General features: G+C 39.0%; 1 protein-coding gene across 1 annotated transcript; it reads left to right on the forward strand.

Annotated features, from left to right (window-relative positions):
• Window positions 1–1,708: 1,708 nt before the first annotated feature.
• Window positions 1,709–15,980, forward strand: fus (FUS RNA binding protein). Its single transcript, XM_022756856.1, has 13 exons — window positions 1,709–1,928; window positions 2,026–2,200; window positions 2,316–2,539; window positions 2,949–3,144; window positions 7,148–7,182; window positions 9,950–9,991; window positions 10,770–10,879; window positions 11,204–11,333; window positions 11,793–11,888; window positions 12,177–12,300; window positions 13,170–13,267; window positions 13,736–13,868; window positions 14,314–15,980. The coding sequence occupies exons 1-13, from the start codon at window positions 1,709–1,711 to the stop codon at window positions 14,351–14,353; spliced, it is 1,623 nt and encodes a 540-aa protein (XP_022612577.1). The 3' UTR covers window positions 14,354–15,980.
• Window positions 15,981–20,287: the final 4,307 nt, after the last annotated feature.

A 20,287-nucleotide genomic window follows, 5' to 3' on the forward strand; every position in this document is an offset into this window, starting at 1 on the left:
CAGCACAGGGATGCAAGACATCACTTGTTTCCTGGAGAAACATACTTCAGTCCGCCATCCTGCGGTCTGTGGAGGAACTGCAGCGCAGCTGTGGCGAGGACACCGGTGTTCGTGCATCTTCATCTTCCTCCTCCTCGGTTCAGTCAGTCCGTTATCAACACGCTGGTTGACATAGTGTCACTAAGGGGTGTTTATCGTCCGTCGAAATGGCGTCCAACGGTAAGAAACACAGCTCATTTCTGTCCAGTGTTTGGAGGACATTGAAGGTTGAAGCTGGTTAGCTAACACTAGAAAATATCCCCACCAAGATGATCCGGTACCGGTACCGGTGACTAGCTCGTTACAAGACGCTAGTTAGCAGTCAACGCTGAGGTCGACTAATGGCAGTTATAAGCTAGCTGCTAATTATATTGGTTTAAAATATTGCGGTATTACGGTTTATTTATTTTCCAGTTAGAATTCATGAGCACCTCTTAAACATCGTTTGTCCGTAGGGTAGATAAGCACCGACAGACGTGCTCCTGGCGTCGCGATAATTCAAGCCTGCTACGTTTTATTAACATTTAGCTCAAAGGGCTAGCCAGGTCGCTTGTACTACTGACCCAGTTTCCGATGGCGGCCCCGCCTCACGGTGAACAGACTGCGGACACTGTTTGCCTGTACAGGATCATACCAATGTTTTTATTTATTTATATATTTATATATGTGTGTATATATATATTAATGATTATATATATATATATATATATATACACATATATACATATATTAGTGTATTTTCCATATTATGAAAGATCAACCAACAGCGGTCTGTGGCAGCAGGTACCTGTTTTAAATTGATAAGAGCCATCATATCATTATAAAAAGGTGTAATATAACAAACGACAATGATACAGGATCATACTAATGTTTTGTTCATTTCACTACAGTATGAAAATTAATTTGCAGTCTTGAGTTTATAATCTATCTTGCTGAGCATCCAATGTGTGTCAGAATTACATTCATCTAGGGCTGCATATATAGAGCCACAAATTTTTCTGTGAAATGAAGAGGTGAAAAAAATGCAGACCAGAAGTGTTTTAGGCAGACTTAATCAACACTTGGGGTATAACACCAAACACTTAAATGCAAATAAAAATGAATGCATACTTGATGTTCTGTGATTTATGACACAACTCAAGTTAACTGATTCCCATAGGCGCCTGTAACTGTAGAAAAGAGCTTCAGCTGTCTTGCCTGGAATTAAAAAAGATCATTAAATTATTTCAACTTTTTTGATGATTACCATGCAAATGAAGCATAGCAACATTTGAATCAGCCGTATTTGATGAATACTTTTAAAAAGCATACTGTATTATAATTCATAATATTGCCACCCTGTTTTGTTTATTCCATAGATTATTCCCAAACGTCTGCCCAGGGGTAAGTAATTTAACAATCATAACCCAGAGTTTCTCAGCTTTTTGTGCAGAGAGAGTTTATCATACTCTCTTTACAATATGTTAAGAGCTTCCTTCACTCTCTTACAACTATGAAGAATTGTAATATATATCATACCAACATTCATATGTGAATGTTATAACATTATAATTTTGTGGTCGTAAGAAATATAAATAATTAACAATGAAAATGAATTTACCTCATTCTTATTATCTTAGAAACTCACTGACGGATGCTAATTCTCAGTGGATACAATTTTGTAAAAGGCATGTTATATATTTGGTGTGTGAACCTTGTCTCCAGCTATGGGTCCTATGGTGGAGGTGGTGGTGGAGGTGGTGGAGGTGGTGGAGCTAACCAGGGCTATGGTCAGTCCTCTGGCCAGAGTTACAGCCAGCAGGGCTATGGGGGCTACAACCAGGGCTCTGACAGCAGCCCTGGCTCCTACAACCAGGGAGGTTATGGCAGCTACGGTCAACCCCAGTCAGGTAGAGGCAGAATCAGTAACTGTCCAAAACCACACAGTTTTTCAGTCACGCATGCAGTTGAACTTAATTACATGCCCTGTCTTCTGCTTACTCCCAGGTGGTTACGGTTCTCCACCCTCTAACCAGAGTGGTGGGGGCGGTTATAATCATTCCAGTCAGTCCTATGGTTCTTCGGGATACAGCAGCAGCAACCAGCCCTCCAACATGAGCTACAACCAGCAGTCATCCTTCTCTGGTTACAGCCAGCAGCAGCCTCCTTCGTCCTCTGCAGGGTAAGACACCATCAGCTTCTACTTTTAATTTACTGAGATTTAGCCCTGTAGATGTAGTGGGGGGATGTGTTTTTTGTAGGTTTTTTAATGGTCTTCTTCTCCTCACCTTCACCAGCTATGAAGGCAACTCACAGGCCCCTGGATATAACCAGCCACCCAGTGGTGGACAGAGCGGAGGTGGTTATGGGAGCAGTGGAGGTCAGACTGGTGGATATGGTGGCAGCGGAAGCCACCAACAACCATCCCAACATGGAGGAGGTCACTACAACCAGCCCCCGAGCTACAACTCCCCTCCCCCACAGAGCTACAGTCAGCAGAGCCAGTATGGTCAAGGTGGAGGTGAGGAAAAAAGTTTACATTAACTGTTATCTAAGTGTAAAGATGTTATCATCACCTCTTCAGGGAACAAAGATGAACATGAGACATTTAAATGTTATAGCTCAGGATAATCTCTGACTTCTCCGACAACAGATTTTAAGAGGGACTTATTTAAAAAAGTAGTTCCAAAGAAAACTGTTCAGACACTGTGACTTATAAATAGCTGGGACGTTGTTTCTGGATAAACATTTTGCTGTAAATTGCAGTATTGTTGTTGTTTATACAATTATGAGTTACTTGGAGAAAAATAAACCGAAGAAAGTAAAACACTAAAGCTATTTGAATTTAAAAATAGTGGTGACCCTCAGAATGTCTGTCACACTCTCAAATACAAAACTGTTGAGGTCAGATTGTCTCAACTTTCTCTCAGGATATGGAGATGACAGCCCACCGATGAGTGGAGGAGGAGGTGGAGGATACAGTGGTCCTGATGGAGGTTATGGAGGTCAGGATGGCCGCGGTGGCAGGGGCCGTGGGGGTGGATTTGGAGGTCGTGGTGGCGGCGGATATGATCGCGGTTTTGACCGAGGTGGGCGAGGCGGACCAAGAGGAAGAGGAGGCATGGGGTAAGTGTTTAAAAATCAAGCAGTGTCCATGTTATCAGTTGTTTTTTGGTAGGTCTGGTGGACTTGTGAAAGCGCACTGAATCTGAGTACAGTGATGCATGTAAATGTTTCTCACCTTTGGTTACATGTGGCTCTGCGTAGAGAGATAAAATGAGATGGTACTGTTCCACATTTGTAGCTACATGCTAAAGCAATTGAGAGGCGTGTGCACCCCCCCCCCTCATGCATTTGAGGAAAAATTATCTCAAGTACTCCTAAATTGTAGCAAAGCATTATAAGTTTTCTGTCTGCAGCGCTGACTGCACAAATCTTTATTTTCAGAGTGGAATGCCATACTGTACATGCACCCTTTTTAGGTGAATGTATACGTACATTAAAAGTTTATCTGTGTTTCGCAGTCCCGTCCTGTGATAAGCTAGTGGTATACTTTCAGCATCCTCAAGTGTACGATGGTTTGTGTAACGTATATTTCGTCATCAGAGGGGTTATGTGAGGCTCTGTGTGGACGTTAGTGTAAGGACACCAACTGTGCATCCGCTCTTCCAAGTGGAGTCCAAGCTGAGAGAAATATCATAAGGACAAGTATGCGTCGTGTCCGCAGCTCTCCATGCGTGCACCTGTGCCTTAAACTGATCCCAAAACTTGTTATGAAAAAGATGCTACTGTTCTATGACAGAGGGAGAAGCCATGTGTCATGATTTACAAGGTTAATGTGTTATGAACAGGCTAAATCTGAATACACTTTTATCACCACGTAGTGATTTGGCATTTCTTTTGATTAGTTAATCACATGCTTGCTAAACTACAATAGACTTTTTAATGATGAATATTAAAGGTGTGTGAATTTCCTGAATTAACATGGTGATTGCTGCACACATGCACACAAAGGCAGCAAAGAAACAGAGGGTTCATGCGCTAAGAAAGAGTGTTCATGTGTCCAGAACATGATCTAAGGTGACACAGATATTTTTATTTATAATTGTTGGTATCAATATAACTCTAAAACTCTAAACCAGGCTTACGTCAGGTAGTATGGTATCTCTCTGCCAGCCCCGAGTGCTGACACAAATCCATCATTGCTGGGTTGCTGAGGCTGGGCGATGTGGTAGAACTCAATATCACAATTTTGATAATATTATTTTTCAGATACTAACATCAGTAATGTGGTTCAGAATTCAGTGTAAAAATAATAATGCTATGAACAGTGCTCCGCTGTTATGCATCACATCATGAAAAACTCATTTTTGAAAAATTGAATAACAATTTTCCTGGACTCATTCATTTAGACCACAGATTATTGTAAAACAATAACACAATATAATGATATCATCATGATATGATACCACTAAAAATCGATTTACAATCCTTTGAATTATTGCCCACCCTACTTTAAGTTTACAACTCTCATGTGTTGAATCAGAAAACAGGAAATGCCCTGATCTCACAAAAGGACATTGTACTTGTTCAGAACACTGTTGCCTGTGTCCAAGCACAACATAAAGGTTGTGTCTCAGATGCTGAGCTGAGCTTGTAAAGTTCAGAGTTGACATGGACAGGGGGTTTGGAGTTAAGGTCCTTGTGGCTAAATGTTGGTCAGAAACCACACCAGCAAAGTCAGCATCATGATTATTACCACCAAAAGCAAGAAGATGCAATGAACATTTTCAGAATCATTAAAAACGGATCTTTGAACGAATGAAAGTGCTACAACATGAACCAGGATAAATCACTGTTCACAGCAGTTCAATTAAGGCCTTTTACAGTTGGACTGGCTGATCGTCTGTAACAGATTTCAGTTTGCTTCTTTCTCTGTTTCTGTTTGAAATCTTAGAAATTACAGTTTTGGTATGAAACTCTACCCCTTCCTCACTGTCAGTTATTTGAGTAAAGGCCCTTGTTTCAGTGATTCTTTACATAAAACAGTAAGAGAGGTGGGGTGGAACGAGAGAAAAGCCAAATGCAACCATAAACATGTTTACATGCTTTTGTAAGTTTCATTTTTAAACATGCACAGCGAAAATAGAAACTTTAGCTAAAGCAAATATCTACAGAACAGTGTCTCACATAAATGTTTTGCAACTCTGTATCACAATACGGGGTACAAAATGTGTTTCTTTTACATTAATCTAATCACAAAAACCTTGTGTACAGCAGACTCTCTGCTGCCAGTGTGACGCGTGCTCGACCACAAAATTTCACTCCATCATTGTTATAGAAATGATGGTTTGATCACACTCGAACTCAGCATTGCACAAAAGCCTGATTATAAACAACAACAGTACTGGAACACTAAAGTGAATTTATTTTTTTAAATCTGCACTTATTGCTGAGAGGATGTGCTGCCAAACTAAACATTTAGCACCGAACACAGGCTGAAAATGGATCTGTGGTGGCTTGAAAGTTGACTGCCACACACTGTTGCATTCACAAGCTAATTCCAGTTCCAGTTGTTTCTGTACAAACGTAAGACAGACAAAGATAATAAATGCAAAGATACTGAGAAATAGATCTTTAGGGCTTCATAGGGGTTACATTATTCAGGACAGATTTTACAACAAGAACATCATCATTGAATGAGTGAAGCTATGAGGCAGAAACTGGTATGGTAAGTTGATATTTTGTTTTTCTTATAGAGGATGCACAATATTTCATGTACTTCTATGTAACCCCATAATGTTGGTGATGAACTCCTAGACAAGTTAGTTTGCCATTCCATTGTATGTTTTCTCACCCATTGTGGACTATATTTAAATATCCTTCCCCATTACAATATTTGAACTCAGTCCCCATCACAGTATCCTTTAATTAGGCAGGTAGCACTGTGCACCGATCAGCTGATATGCTCATGTGTTGTTCAACAGAGGCATGATGAGTGATCTCGGTTTAAGATTTGAGAATGAAGGGACATGTAAATGTGAGTAAAAAAGCTACTGGTGCTTGACTTGTCACATCTGTGGTTTTTATACCAGACATGATATCCTGGTATAAGGAAGTCTATGTGCAATTTATAAAAGGCACAAACTGAGCAGGAAGACAAATTTGCCGGACACTGAAACATGACATACACTGCAGCACAACTAGATATTTGATATTTGAAATTTTTGCCCTAAGCATTGAATGTTGTGTGAATAAAATCCAGGTAGCTTGGAAAGTAAGACTTTACACCCTCTATTGGTCAAAGCCAATATGTTTTTTTTTTTTTGTTTGTTTTTGTTTTTTTTTTCCTCTTCACAAGTGTGTTTTTGTCTGCAAGATGCATTTCCGTGATAGTAAACCATGGCCTTGACTCTGCCCCCACATGCCACAAAACATTGCCATCACCTGCTTTTCTCACCTGTTACCACCTCCTTCCCAAGCCCTGACAGATATCTGTGTCATACTCTGCTTTAATCAATCTTTGAATCTTCTCCTAGGCTTTTATCTTCTCTTCAGAGTGGCTTTCTGCTCTTAAGCCATCATTTGGGAAATTCCAAAATGGGGGAAGTCTAGAGACAGTTAATAGTCTTCTTGTAGTTGGAGGAAAGAAAAATTAAAATACCAATAATTTGGGTGATAATGGTAAAAGCCTCAAAGAACACCTGCTTTGGGATTCACTGTATTTGTGGTAAATAGTAAAGGTTGTCTGAGACCTAAAAGATACCCAACACCAATCCAGGGACCAGAGGTGTTAATGTTTGGGTTGGTTAATTGACACAAAACCAAGTTATATGATGAAATCAAATGGGAACATACAAGTTACGGAAAGACTTGATATATATTTTGGGTAAAAATTAAATAAAAAATTTCAGTTGCTTTTGAACAAATAAAGACGAGGTCTTAAAACTGGCCTCTTGTCCTCGAGGTATATTCAAGAGACTCTGAACAAGATTAAGTAGGAGTTCATAATGAAGAGGGGTGGGTTTAATGAAGAGACTGAGAGTGAAGGTTACCCACTACCCAATGAGAGAAATCGCTGTCAACACCAGTCTTCAATGCGTGTCGTTTCTCTCTTCCTCTTCATCAGAATGGGCGAACGTGGAGGATTCAATAAGTTTGGTGGTAAGTGACAAAAAAATAACACTTCAGCAAAAAGATTTGAGTTTGAAGAGTCAAAGTTAAAGGGAGGGGGATCATATACCACACTTAAAGCATAAAGTGGGTTTAAGTAGATGTCGTGTGCTGTGTGTGTCAATGTGTGTGTTTGTGTGTGTGTGTGTGTGTGTGTGTGTGTGTGTGTGTTTTTTTAGTAACCCACGTACAAAATTACACTTCACTGTTCCACATATTTAACTGGTGATTGTAGGAGGACAACAGTGTGTAAACACATGCAGAGAAAATGCTCGAAAACACAAATGCTGGAAAAACACAAATGTGAAAGGGGAGGCTGAACTTATTCTCAAGGCTTTTTTTTATTTTTTATTTCTCAATATGCTAAATAGGTTATAGTGTGATTTACAATCTGTTCCATGGCATGGCCTCACAGGTAAGAACCCTCAGTGTGTTGTTACAAGTTTTCTGAATGGCTAAAAGTCCGAGTTACTGCAAGTGTACTCTTACTCAGCAGAGGGAGTAGTATGGTAACCCCTGTGACTGTAGGACTGTACTCATGTCTTGGAATTTGAAGAAGTTTGAATTTAATGGATGGGTGTTCAGAGCTACGTGCGGTCTTTTATGAGTCATTAAACCTGACGCTTTTGATGGGGTGCTGCGTCAGTCAACAAAAGAAATGAGATAAGAAAAGTGTCAGCAGTTTGGACCATACAACTATACCCTTGGAAAATGCCCTGTCATTCAGATTTTGCAAACATGGTTCAAGCTGTGTGTCACATGAATTGATTAAATAACATTTATATTCTTAAGGTATAATTGACAACAATGCCCAGAACCAGAGTGGCTGTAAAACATGTAGATGGAAGTTTTGGTTCTACTTTTCAAAGAAGAGTGTTGGATGGTAAAACTGGTTTTATCACACACCTGTGGAATATTATCAAGCATCAGTAACTTGATATGGTGCTTAGTGTACTGTAAATAGGAAAAAGGTTTGTGGTTTCGCACAACACATTGGTCCATTTGGAACAATAGACCAATTGTTATGAAAGCTTCATCACATGGCTCAGTCTATTGTATGGGTAAACCACATCTAAAGGTTGTTAATCACATATTTGATTTATTGTGAATGATGATATGTTAAAGGTTTGCTGTTGGAAGGTTTATGTTTGCAACTGAAGGCATAATCTCAAACCTTTGTTGGGGACAGAGATACTTTTTAGTGTCTTTTATTTGTATATGTATTTTTTTTTATCAAAATTAAAAACCAGTAGAGTTGATGTAACTAGTGGTGTCAGTGACATTAGGAGGCCCAGAGAGATTCTTAATACTTCAGCTGATCTTACCTTAATCAGTAACATGAATATTACAAAAATATTAATGGTGAAAAGCTACAACAAAACACTTAAATAATGAAACGTTGCTAATGAGGAAACACACAGTTTATAGTAACAGTTTGCTGATGTTTGTATCGTAATAAAAACTCAACTGACTGTTGATAGAAAAAAGGTAATTGTCCTTATTGACATTGTAAAAGTCCATGCAAATTACTAAGAACACATCTGGTCAAATTCTCTCTGTTTAATGGCAGGTTCGTTTGTTGTACATGAAATGCATAAAATCTGGGGGCATTCGACTGAGCTGAAATCTAGAGTTTTACTGTGGACACTGTTACCTGTTCACATTAGTCATGGTAACATGACGCCTTCATGGAAGAAGTCAAAAGTCTAAACAATGAGTCATCTCACAGTCGTGCAGAGATAAATGCTGTGGTCAGTTTCCTGATTGACATTCTTCACTGTAAAGAAGAAAAATGAGTTCTGTGGAAAAGGTTTCGCTCGCTTTTTCACTCTACCTGAGTGTGCTGTAAGTGGTTCAAATGTTGTGTTGAATCAAGCTGCCAGTGACGCAGTATGCAGTCCATCTTCAAAAAGGTGACGGGACTTAATGCCTGACTTTCCAAGGTGTTACCACTGAAAACCTGAACATTGGAAGTTGGTTTTATGAATGGGTGAAGTATGCGTAACTGTACAAAATCACAAAAAGTTCTCAGAATGGCAAACGTGGTGTTCCTATTCCCAAGATGTATGTTGGGACAATTTCCAAGAGTCCTTTCTTAAGCTGTGGGAAAACCAAAAAATTAAAAAAAAGGGATTTCTGTTTCAATGTGTTGGACTTGGTTCCAACAGTTGGTAAAGTTTGTGTGAAAGGAAATGATTATAGTGTACCATGAAATACATCACAACAATGCATTGACCTGACTTGTGGAGTGTTTTATATACCAAAACCCAACCTGAGTGACTTTTCATGAGGTGTCAGACTTATTTGTTTAAGCAAAAAAAAAAAAACCTACCAAAACATTGAAATGGTTTGCTGTGAAATGGTGGTTATTCTGAAGCACAAAATCTACTCGAGGACAGTATCTCAATAATGTGGACGATCTTGTTCCGTACACTTGTTCGTGGGATGACATCGGCTACTTACAGTCCCCTGCATACAGCTGCTGTGAATTGTGGTAATTATGAAAGATTCGATGATATAATGACACGATGGAAAGACAGGATGGTAAAATGTGCTTTTTTGTGACAAGTATTCAGGCTCTCCTGGTACTGTAAGCACCTTTAGACAATATCTCCACACGCTCAGTGGCTACGAGCTTAATGTTGGTACTGTTTTGGTGGGAACAAAGTGTGGATGAAAGGAATTTACTGTTTTGTTTTTATGTGTGATTCAACAAATTTCTTTTCCACAACTGATATCTGCGTCTTGTCTTCTCAAGGACCAAGAGACCCAGGACATGGACACGGAGGACCCAGCTTCAGTAAGTCTTGCATTGTTTAATTTTTGTTCTGGTGTCAGGTGTCTATTCTATGAGGTCTTGACAACTACTGGGCATATTTACTTGAAGTTTGTAATGGATATTTCTTGTCCAAGAGAGATGGTTGTCTTGGCCCCCTCGCATGAATAATAATTGTCCAAAAGAGATTGCTACTTCGACCATTCAGTTTACGACAGAGTATTTTGATCAGAAAATAACCTAATTGACATCACATTTTAGTTACATATTTATGAACATTCATTAACCTGAAGCATCTCAATCAACAAATCAATCAGGTCAATCAGTTTCCTATTATTCAAATAAAACATCAATATCCAATGGGCAGATTGCTATGAAATTTTCTGACCGCTTCCCCTAGATAATGAACCTGTTTGATTATAATGACGCCCTCAGGACTACTTTTAACTCCACTACTGCTAAGGCTAAACAGCAGCTAAATCATCTTGTTTTGCAACATTAATGTGAGGTGTGTTGCTCTGTCTGCTTGATGTGTAGATAGATGACTTTCATCACAACACATATTTAAGGTGATAATATGTCAGGTGTGGTTTCAGCTTGCTCTGCTGACTCAGAGTGGCCAAAATCAATCAGTGCAACTTTAATACCAAATTAATAATGAGAATCGATTTGGATTGTAGTTGTTGTAGATCAGAAACTGACCTACACAGAGTGATATGTGATCATTTAAAGGGGGTGTGATGTCCAGTGTTGTGTTGTCCTTTTGTTGTTCTCTGATATCTCTTCATATTTCTTCCAACAGTGCAAGACCAGGATAACTCTGATAATAACACCATCTTTGTACAAGGCCTGGGAGACGACTACACCGTTGAATCAGTGGCTGACTTTTTTAAGCAGATTGGGATCATTAAGGCAAGTGCTACATGTTTGTTATTTGTTTATTCATTTGTGTAATGTTGAACTTGAACACTGTTCAGGCTCAAACTCAAAAAACCCAACATATTTACAATAAATATCTGTTGCAGCACAATGTATTTCAGGTCTTCAAATTAAGATTGAGACACTACATCTAGGGACGTGGGGTATAAATACTGGGTACAGATTTAACAATGGCTGAAATGGAAACTGATAAATAAGTGGAATTTGTACTTATTTGTTTTTCCTTGGTCCCCAGAGATTGTCACTCATTTTTGTGTGTCTATTGTCCCTATTTTTTCCTTCTGTCCATCCTCTTAGGTCAACAAGAAAACAGGCCTGCCCATGATCAATCTGTACACAGACAGAGAGACAGGAAAGCTGAAAGGGGAGGCCACAGTTTCCTTTGATGACCCCCCTTCAGCTAAGGCTGCCATCGACTGGTTTGATGGTACGTTGTTTATCTGTCTGTCAGGGCTTACCCAAATTCAGTGTTTGCTCCATGACCTCTTCAAAACGTCAGGCAGGTAACATTATATTTTCAACAAGGTTGCAGTTTAGGAATGAGATGGAAGCAGAGTATTCAGCAAAGGTTTGGTTAAACTATAAGTGTGTGGAACATCCTGAGCACAGTGATGGACAGCAGTGAAGTGAATCACGCTGCAGGAGTAGTTTGAACTGTTTTGTTCTGGTTGTTTTGATTTCTTTCTCCTCCTTAGAAACTGAATACTTTTGGAATCTGTTGTAACTGAATTCAAGCAGTTTTACAGTTACATTTAAGTTTGTCTTGTATTGTGTTGAATTCTGTGCTATTTCTCATTTCTCAGCTTCATCCATTTTGTAATGTAAAGCACATTTTTATTTACCTCAGCTCAGCTGCTTGTGACATTTTGATATCTTTCCTCACCAGGTAAGGACTTCAATGGAAATCCCATCAAGGTGTCCTTTGCCACCCGCAGAGCTGACTTTGGAGGCCGAGGTGGAATGAGGGGAGGTCGCGGACGAGGTGAGCCCATTTTTTAAACTTATTTTTTGAAGGTTGGAACTCTGTAATGGCGTATGAGATGTAATTTAGAAGTCCTGTCTTATTTGAGACAAATTGAGATTGAAAGTGCATCCTTGACTTTAGGAATACAAGGTCTATTTTGTAGCTGCTCAGTAGCTTTTCATCATATCACACAATCTTCCTGAGCAGACGAAATTTGCCCGGTTGTCATGGAATTGTTGATGTGTTATGTGTTACAACAGGAGATCTAACTGGGTTGTTTTTTGTTTTGTTTTTTTCTTGGTGAAGGGCCGATGGGCCATGGAGGATTTGGAGGGGGTCGAGGTGGAGGTTTCCCAGGAGGCAACGGTGGTGGTGGAGGAGGTGGAGGAGGAGGGCAGCAGAGAGCTGGAGACTGGAAGTGTTCAAACCCGTGAGTCAGAGGCAGTGGGTGGTGGTTTACTTCATGGTTTCGTTCAGGATTCTGTCTCTCTGACAACCTTTGGTTGAACTTGTTGGCTTCACTTCCTCATCTTCTAAACATGCCTGTGGTATACCTCAAGGGTCGATTCTGGACCCCATCATTTTTTCTATTTGCAGACACAACATAATGTTTAATTTCACACAGATTGATATTTTTGAAGATATAAAGTGTTGGATGTATTGCAACTCTCTTCGGCTTAATGAGGATAAGACATTCAGATAATGAGGACTCAGATAATTTTATTTGCCCCACTCAGCCTGACAGTTGAATTAATCATTTCCCTGACCTCACGCTCACAGACTTGAAGCCATCTGTTAGAAATTTGAGAGCACTCTGTCTTTCAAATCTGACCTTTAAAGTAAGTAAGTACAGGTTAGTTGTATTTTTATCAGTCATTAAATTGTTTGCAGTTATTCCATAAAGAAGCTGCTAGACTGGACCTACGGGATGAGAACACATTACTTCATCTTCACTGGCTTCCCATTGCCTCCAGACTACACTTCAGAATTCTGTCAATAATAAAAAAGTTCAACTCCACGTCTCTGACCTGCTGAACCCAGAAGTAACATAGCGTACACATAGATCATCAGAAAAAACTCTTCTCACATTTTCCAAATCTAATCTTATAATCTGAACATACATTTACTATTCTGGAACCTAAACTGTGGAATACATCACCATTCACTATCAGCACAGCTGCTTCTTTCATTCATTTTAAATGGCAGCTAAATACACACCTCTTTAAACTGGCTTTTATCTGATCTGTATGATTTTAACCCTCCAGGAAAATGTAATGTCATTTCATTTTTCATTTTCAGCAACTGTGGCAACCTGAACTTCTCGTGGCGTAATGAGTGTAACCAGTGCAAGGCTCCTAAACCAGAGGATGCTAGTGGGATGCCCCCCATGGAAAGAGGTTAGACTAGTTTTTACATTATGACAATATGTGGTGGTTTTGTAACTCTCTGCTGATTAAAACACATGACCAGTAATAATACAATAGAAATATATTTTATCAATATTGTTATATTTTATTTTTTATCCATAACCACTGTGCTATTGAACAAGGTACCAGTTAATGCCACAGTGTGACAATGCAGCTCTTTGTCTGTAGGGTCAAGTCAACTTTATTTACATAACCCTATCTCACACATTTGCCTCAAGGGGCTTTACAGTCTGTTCAGCATATGGCAGCCTCTGTTCAGACCCTAGATTAGGGTAAGGAAAAACTCCCCCTGAATAAAAAAGGAAAAAAAAAATGGAAGAAACTTGAGGAAGACTTGTAGACTGATCCCTCCTGGTACTGAATCCCTCAGAGTCAATCATAGTAGAGACTTACTCAGCAGTTTACAAATTGTCACCAGATTGCTTGTTGTGATTTCAGGAGGTTATGGAGGAGAGCGCAGAGGGGGGTTTGATCGAGGCGGCTTTAGGGGACGAGGCGGTGACCGCGGGGGCTTCAGAGGAGGCAGAGGAGGCGACCGGGGAGGATATGGCCCTGGCAAGATGGACGCAAGGTCAGATTCACTCAAACAAACAGCACTCTGGTGAGAAACCATCTTGGTGTCGAGCTTTGAAACCAATTGTGGATAAAAAACGTTTTTATACATCAAGCATAGAACATTCAGACCTTTACAGCTCTGAGAGCAGTCATTTGGACAGATGCATAAAACTCTGACTTCATGACTAAACTCTATCGACTTTGATGTCAAAGTGACTAAAAGCATATAAGACACTTAAGACAAGTATTTCTGCATTTTGATGCGTCACATAACTGAAGATTTGGTTGATGTGACTCCTATGAGAAGGAACATAATGTTCTCTCTCTCTCTCTCTCTCTCTCTCTCTCTCTCTCTCTCTCTCTCTCTCTCCCCTTGGCTATTATTCAGTGCAAGTGGTTTCTATGTTTGTCGTGAGCGTTCAGTTCAGTGCTGATGAAGTAAGTGTGTTTGTTATTTCCAGGGGTGATCGCAGACAGGAGCGACGAGGCCGACCTTACTAAATCCTCATTCAAGGACAAACTGTCCCCCTCCCACCTCAGCACAAAGAACAGTTTGTCTACCCCCTGTCCATACTGGGCCCAGCCCACACCTTTCACCTTTTATATAACTGTTAACTTTGATCCTCTTGAATGTGTAGAAAAATGTGACTATTCCTGTTTTCTGTTTGCTCATTTCTTTCTTCTTCTGGTCAGTGGGGCCTCATTTAAAAACAAACTCTGGATCAAGTACTGTCTTATTTTTACAGCCTGAGTCTAATTTCATAATTTTGGCTATCAGTCTAGTTGATAAGGATAATATTCACACCAGCACCATCACTGGAAACAGTCAGAAACAAACCATCTTAACAATATTAAATCATCTCTTACCTCTGCAAGGAGGTTATATTTTCACCTCCATGGTGAATGTGCCGACATTATTTTTTCTTTTTTCTCATGAACTGCTGAAGCTACCTGATGGAATCATCTGTATTTTGTTGCAGATCTAGATTAAGATGAAACATTTAGAAATGTGTCATTTAAGTTTATGTAGATTTATATAGCCTTTGGCAGACAGATGAAAACAAAGGTGACCACACCCAAATTGTTACTGTTAACCTCAGAGCTACATCATGTGTAACTTTGACCTGCTGTACTGAGGACAGAGCTCACAGTGTAATGGATGATTATGACTGACATTTGAAGCGCTTTAATCTGTTTTCACTCAGCGGTCTAGTAACCCAGGGAGTTAAAAACCTGTCTGATAGCCTGTGTTGGTTTTACTATTAGACTCATGTATAAATGTGTGACTACCAGTGTTACTGCATGCTCAGATTAACTGGTATTGTAAGTCAATTATGGTTAAAGCTGTGGAAATTTAAAAAAAACCCAGGTTGTTAAGAATAAATCGCACCATCAAGAAACTGACTTTGATGTGAAAATATGCTTCATCATAAATCTCACTGTAGAGTCACTTCATATCTGGAGATTGTGTTGGATCACTGCAGTTTGCTCACAAAGTGAAAAACTCAACAGCTGAACACTTATTGTCTTGGAGTGAGATCCTAATGGGCCTCATGCAAGATCCGCTCAACCAATAGATTTGTTCTAAATGGCATGTTTGAGTGTTTTAATGGAATTTGCTCCATTCACCAGTTTTCTTGAACAGAATTAGAAGTTGAAATGATCTATTTATTACATGTTTATGCAGTTTAAAGAGAATTTAGTGAATCTGATAAATCGCTCTGCACAGCAAGTTATCAGACAGGTTTGCGATGAAACTCTGAAAAGTCCCGGTGTCATATTCACTTACAGCTTGCGAACAGGTTTTAAAACTGTCACTGAACTGAAGCTGCTCTTTGTTTTTACAGTCAGTGAGTTCTGTGTAACTTAAGTTACCTGTCAACAACTCACTGGACTGCTGTCAACCTGAGACGCCAACATGGCTCTATAAAGATTCAGTTATGCCTTTAACTTCCTAAATACTTTTCCTCAAAGCTAAGTTTGTCGTGGGAGTAGATCTTCAGACTATGATCAACTAAAATTAACTTTTGTAAATGAGGCCTCACAGTGAAGGCGTTTTTGTTGAGGCAGAATTCTTACTTGTGTATTTATTATTGATGAGTTGTTTTTGTATTGTGCATGTGCTGGATTTCAAAAGAAAGTGTTGATAAAATCTAACAGTGCCTCTGTGGTTCTTAATCACTCTTGACTTGTTAATATCTTGTGCTGCTTTCAAATACTTTGTTTGTACAGAAAACTATTGCTGAACCTCATGGAGCTCAGATGTCAGAACCTACAGACATGATTAGAGGAGACACAGCAGCTATGAACAGTCAGTTATTAAAAACTTGACTGAGTTTTTGAGCATTTAAATCCCCTTCTTCATGCACCAGCTAGGTTTGTGTTAAGCTTAGGAAAAGTCTTTGATTGCCCTGAGATGTTTACCTCTCAATAAACTGGTTTATTTGCCTGCCAGGCCTGGTGAAACTTGGCGCACTGTTCAGCTTCACAGATGAGTGTCATAGAAACTCATTCTTTTCTCCATTTTGTTTTAGTCTTGGTGGCTGTTTTTCGTCCTAATGAGGTGATTCAACAACAGTTTGGTGGGAAAATATAAACAAGTTTTAACTGGATTAGATGTCTCAGCTTATTACACTATACAACTCTTAACACTTTTCCCTACTAAATGTACCTGCTCTTATTGGGTTTAACCCCTCAGAGCCTCCTCCTTATGTTCCATGGCTGAATATGAGTAAAAGAAGAAAATTAAAGCATTTCTGTTTCATTAGTACATGTTCAGGTGAACGCAAGACCATGTTACAGTCATGAAATATTATCTCTTTATTAGTATCTATTAGACTGAATTATTAGTCTTTTGGATAATGTTACATGAAATGTGAAAGTCTTCATGTAAATTAAACAAGGCTTTTATTAAAGAGCCCTGACTGATAATATGGAGAGAAAAAATAGTTGATAAGTGGAAAAAAAAGCAGAAAATCATTTAGTTTTTCACTGTCAGTGATTTCTGTAACTAAACTGGAACATTTCTCTGAGAAGATCCAGTCACAGCTTTCCCTCTCTGGTTCTGAGGCGACTTGATGAAACGTTTCAGCTGAGTTGTAATGAACTGAAGTCACATTTTTTGGTCATTGATAGTCATCATATGTCGAGCCCCTCACTAACACTGAAGCCCCCCCCCACCCCCACCCACCCCCCAGATGAAGAAGAAAACCACCTAATATGACAATCATGGCTGAGTGTGTTAAACTGTGTGGAAATCTCAGCAGCTGCAGGAAACAACATCAATATGTGGAAAAACATGCAAACTTCAAGCTTCACACAGAATTTGCACATTGACCCTCAACTGCAGCAACCGACAAACATGAACCCAGGCCGACAGCACTGATCACTGACAATCACCACCCTAAAAAGCCTGTTTCAAGATAGAGTGGTTACTGTTGTTAATCATAAATGCTCTCACCAGATTTTTTTTTATTGTTGCAGTGCCATAATTTCCTGGTGCTGTGTTGATTTTGTAACCATGACTTTGCACTTCTGCATACCTGCTATCCTTACCTGTAGTTTACTCTCAGTGAGGCAGACTTCCTTGTTGAGGTTTGTAGACTAACTGGCGGAACCAGTTTTTCTTCACATGAGAAAATTATATCCAGTAAGTTCCTGGAAACAACTCATCCAATAATAAAGACTCTTAATTCATTAAATTATTACACATACCATTTACAGTATCCAAAAATTAAATCACAACGATAATGAGTGTATCTCACACAGAGCCACCTGCTGCAGTTTTCATGTTTTATTGTCAGGTTTAATGTTGGATTTCGAGACTGATCAACAGAACTTTAATGTCAAAGTGAAGACTCATTACAAATACAAAACACAAAATAAATGTTTACATAAACATTCATCCCCTTTAAACCTAAATAGTCTCTGCTGCAGCCAGTTGGTTTTACAAGTCACATAATTAGTTAAGTGGAGATCACCTGAGTGTCGTTGGAGTGGTTCACACCTGTAGCTGGAGGGTGAGTCTACCATCAAGACAAGAACATCAGTGTCAGTCAGTGCTGTCACCCAGCTATAACCTTTTTAACTATTTATTATCCATCACTTTTAGCTATGTGTCTCACTAAGTTTATAATACTAATACTCCATTTTATTTGACAGTTGTAGTTACCTGTCAGTTTAAGAAAAGTATATAAACTTAAGCTAAAGTTTAAGTCCAAACACTGAAAAAAATCCACATTAAATCTACTTTGATTCAACACTGCAAAACAAAAAAACATGAAAACTTCCATCGAGGTAAATACGTTTCATAAGTAATGAATGTTGAGTCATTTTGTACAAATGACCCTGTGATTCAGCCGGACACATTCACTGCTTTTGGACTTGTTAAAGTTGGAAATAATCTGAGCCTGAGAGACAGCCTGTTCTTTTGAAGAACAGCAGAGAGATTAGAGTGTGTAAACCATGACGTCTGACCTTTATGCTTTCGACACTTTTTTCTAGTTCTACTTGTTCCTAGACAAGTACTTGTTTATGGAAATGACAGTGGCAGCGTTCATTTGTTAACTGGTGTTCAGATGCAGCTTAACCAGTTCATTCCTGGCAGGCAGCTCTCCTGAATTTCCCCATCCAGCTGTCAGTGTAGATGGATGGAGTTCAGCTACACCACATCACCTTTAAAACCAGATCAGTGCTGTCTGTTTGCTTTATGACTTCATGATGAATAGTGTGACTTGTTAGTAGTTCAAGTGACTAATGGGAGTTTTTTAATTAATGGCCCCAGAGTGAAAAACAAACCAGTTTTGGTGCTTGTATCTGCATTTGAAAGATTACTCCAGCTATCTGCCTCACTATTCCTAACAAAACCTCCATTCCACGTTCAGTTTAAAAAAGGTTTCTAAACTTCAGGATTTCAGTATATTTCAGAATTAGACAACAGCAGGAATTATTTCAGCAACAGATAACTGTTAGTGGACATGTGGGCATTTAAGACTTGAAAAAACGTGACCCTTAAATGTTTAATTGCGTTAACACTGAAATGCAGTGGAGTAAAAAGATAAATGTGTGAGCACGCCACACGAGTTTTAGAGGCAGCTGACTGAAACTAATGAAGAGATGCTTCCACATGTATGAAAAGGAGCAATTATTACAGCAGCCGTCATGTAAAACCTGAAAAAGCACCAGATTTTGGCCAATGTCAGTCGTCATATTCAAAGACCTCTCAGACCTCGCATTTTATTGATAATACTTCTGTGCTATAAGTGAAACTTTGAATGTTGGATTTTTACTTGTAATGGAGTATTTTTACACTTTGACATCACGACATATGCTTAATGAAAATTTTTCCCACCACTGTGTGAATCTGGTGAGAATGAAACCAAAGCTGATGTTAAATGTGATGGATCAGGTACAGCAGGAGCAGAAAGGCTGAGTGAACTGAAATCTGAGGCTGACGACAGGAAATGGGTCTGAAGCAGTATACGACCAGAGGCCAGACGTTTGTCAGTCGCAATCAAATTCAACCAGGCTCCTGGAGAAACAGGAATGCTGCCAGGCAACATTCACCTCAAGACCGTCTGTTACGATCAGTGTTGTTCTGCCCTCTGCTCTACTATTTATGGTAATTGAAGCAGGAAATAGCATGTCAAGATCAATGGGTAGATAAATAAACTGAAACACCAATTAACATGTTTATACTTCTCAGGTGGCATAGAAAAAATATGAGCAAAAAATGTTTTCACTTTCCAGATGTTCTTGTAGGAGGCCTCTGATGCAGAAATTAAAAGTTAAATTGTTTTAGAATTTTTTTTATGTTTTTGTGAGTTTTTAGGAAAACGTTGTAATATTGCAACGTTGGGAGTCAGTGGGAGTAGAATTTCTGTATTTGTACTCACATTGTCTGAACATATATACGGAACAACTCAGGCTTCATTTGCAGGGTTGACTGCCTATTTAGCCCCAGAATAGTATACATTGTGAATAATAATGACACAACAGTCATATCTTTATGAATAGTCATTTATTAATAAAAAAACGTAGGATAAAATTTACATTACAAATCTACTTGTTCTATTAACAAAACTGTAGAGTCACAATGTATTGATGATCTCTCCATGCTGGTGGCATTCTGAAATGGAAAAAATAAAAAAGATAATGAGATACATATACAAGATACATATGAGTATTATTTGTAGTAGATAACCTGGAAGAATAGATAGATAGACCGAGTGTTGTAAAATTGCAACATAGACACAACAAACTCAAAATCAAATTTGATGAATGTTTTCCACAATAACTTAACATCTACATGTTCTACACATTGTAATAAAAACAAATAAAAATATTTCATGTAATTTACCTATTTGAATCTTGACAAAGGAGATGAGCTTGGAGAAAAGTTCGCAGGTAGTGTGAGTTCATGGTCAGATGACCGGA

The sequence above is a fragment of the Seriola dumerili genome, unplaced genomic scaffold, assembly GCF_002260705.1.
Source record: "Seriola dumerili isolate Sdu_G_001 unplaced genomic scaffold, Sdu_1.0 BDQW01000260.1, whole genome shotgun sequence".
In the NCBI taxonomy this organism is placed as follows: Eukaryota; Metazoa; Chordata; class Actinopteri; order Carangiformes; family Carangidae; genus Seriola; species Seriola dumerili.

Excerpts from the sequence above, each read along its gene's own strand:
- fus (XM_022756856.1), top strand. The coding sequence starts at position 1,709 with ATGTTATATATTTGGTGTGTGAACCTTGTCTCCAGCTATGGGTCCTAT. Across the intron at positions 1,929-2,025 it reads CTACGGTCAACCCCAGTCAG|GTGGTTACGGTTCTCCACCC; the intron begins GTAGAGGCAGAA and ends GCTTACTCCCAG. Across the intron at positions 13,268-13,735 it reads GATGCCCCCCATGGAAAGAG|GAGGTTATGGAGGAGAGCGC; the intron begins GTTAGACTAGTT and ends TTGTGATTTCAG.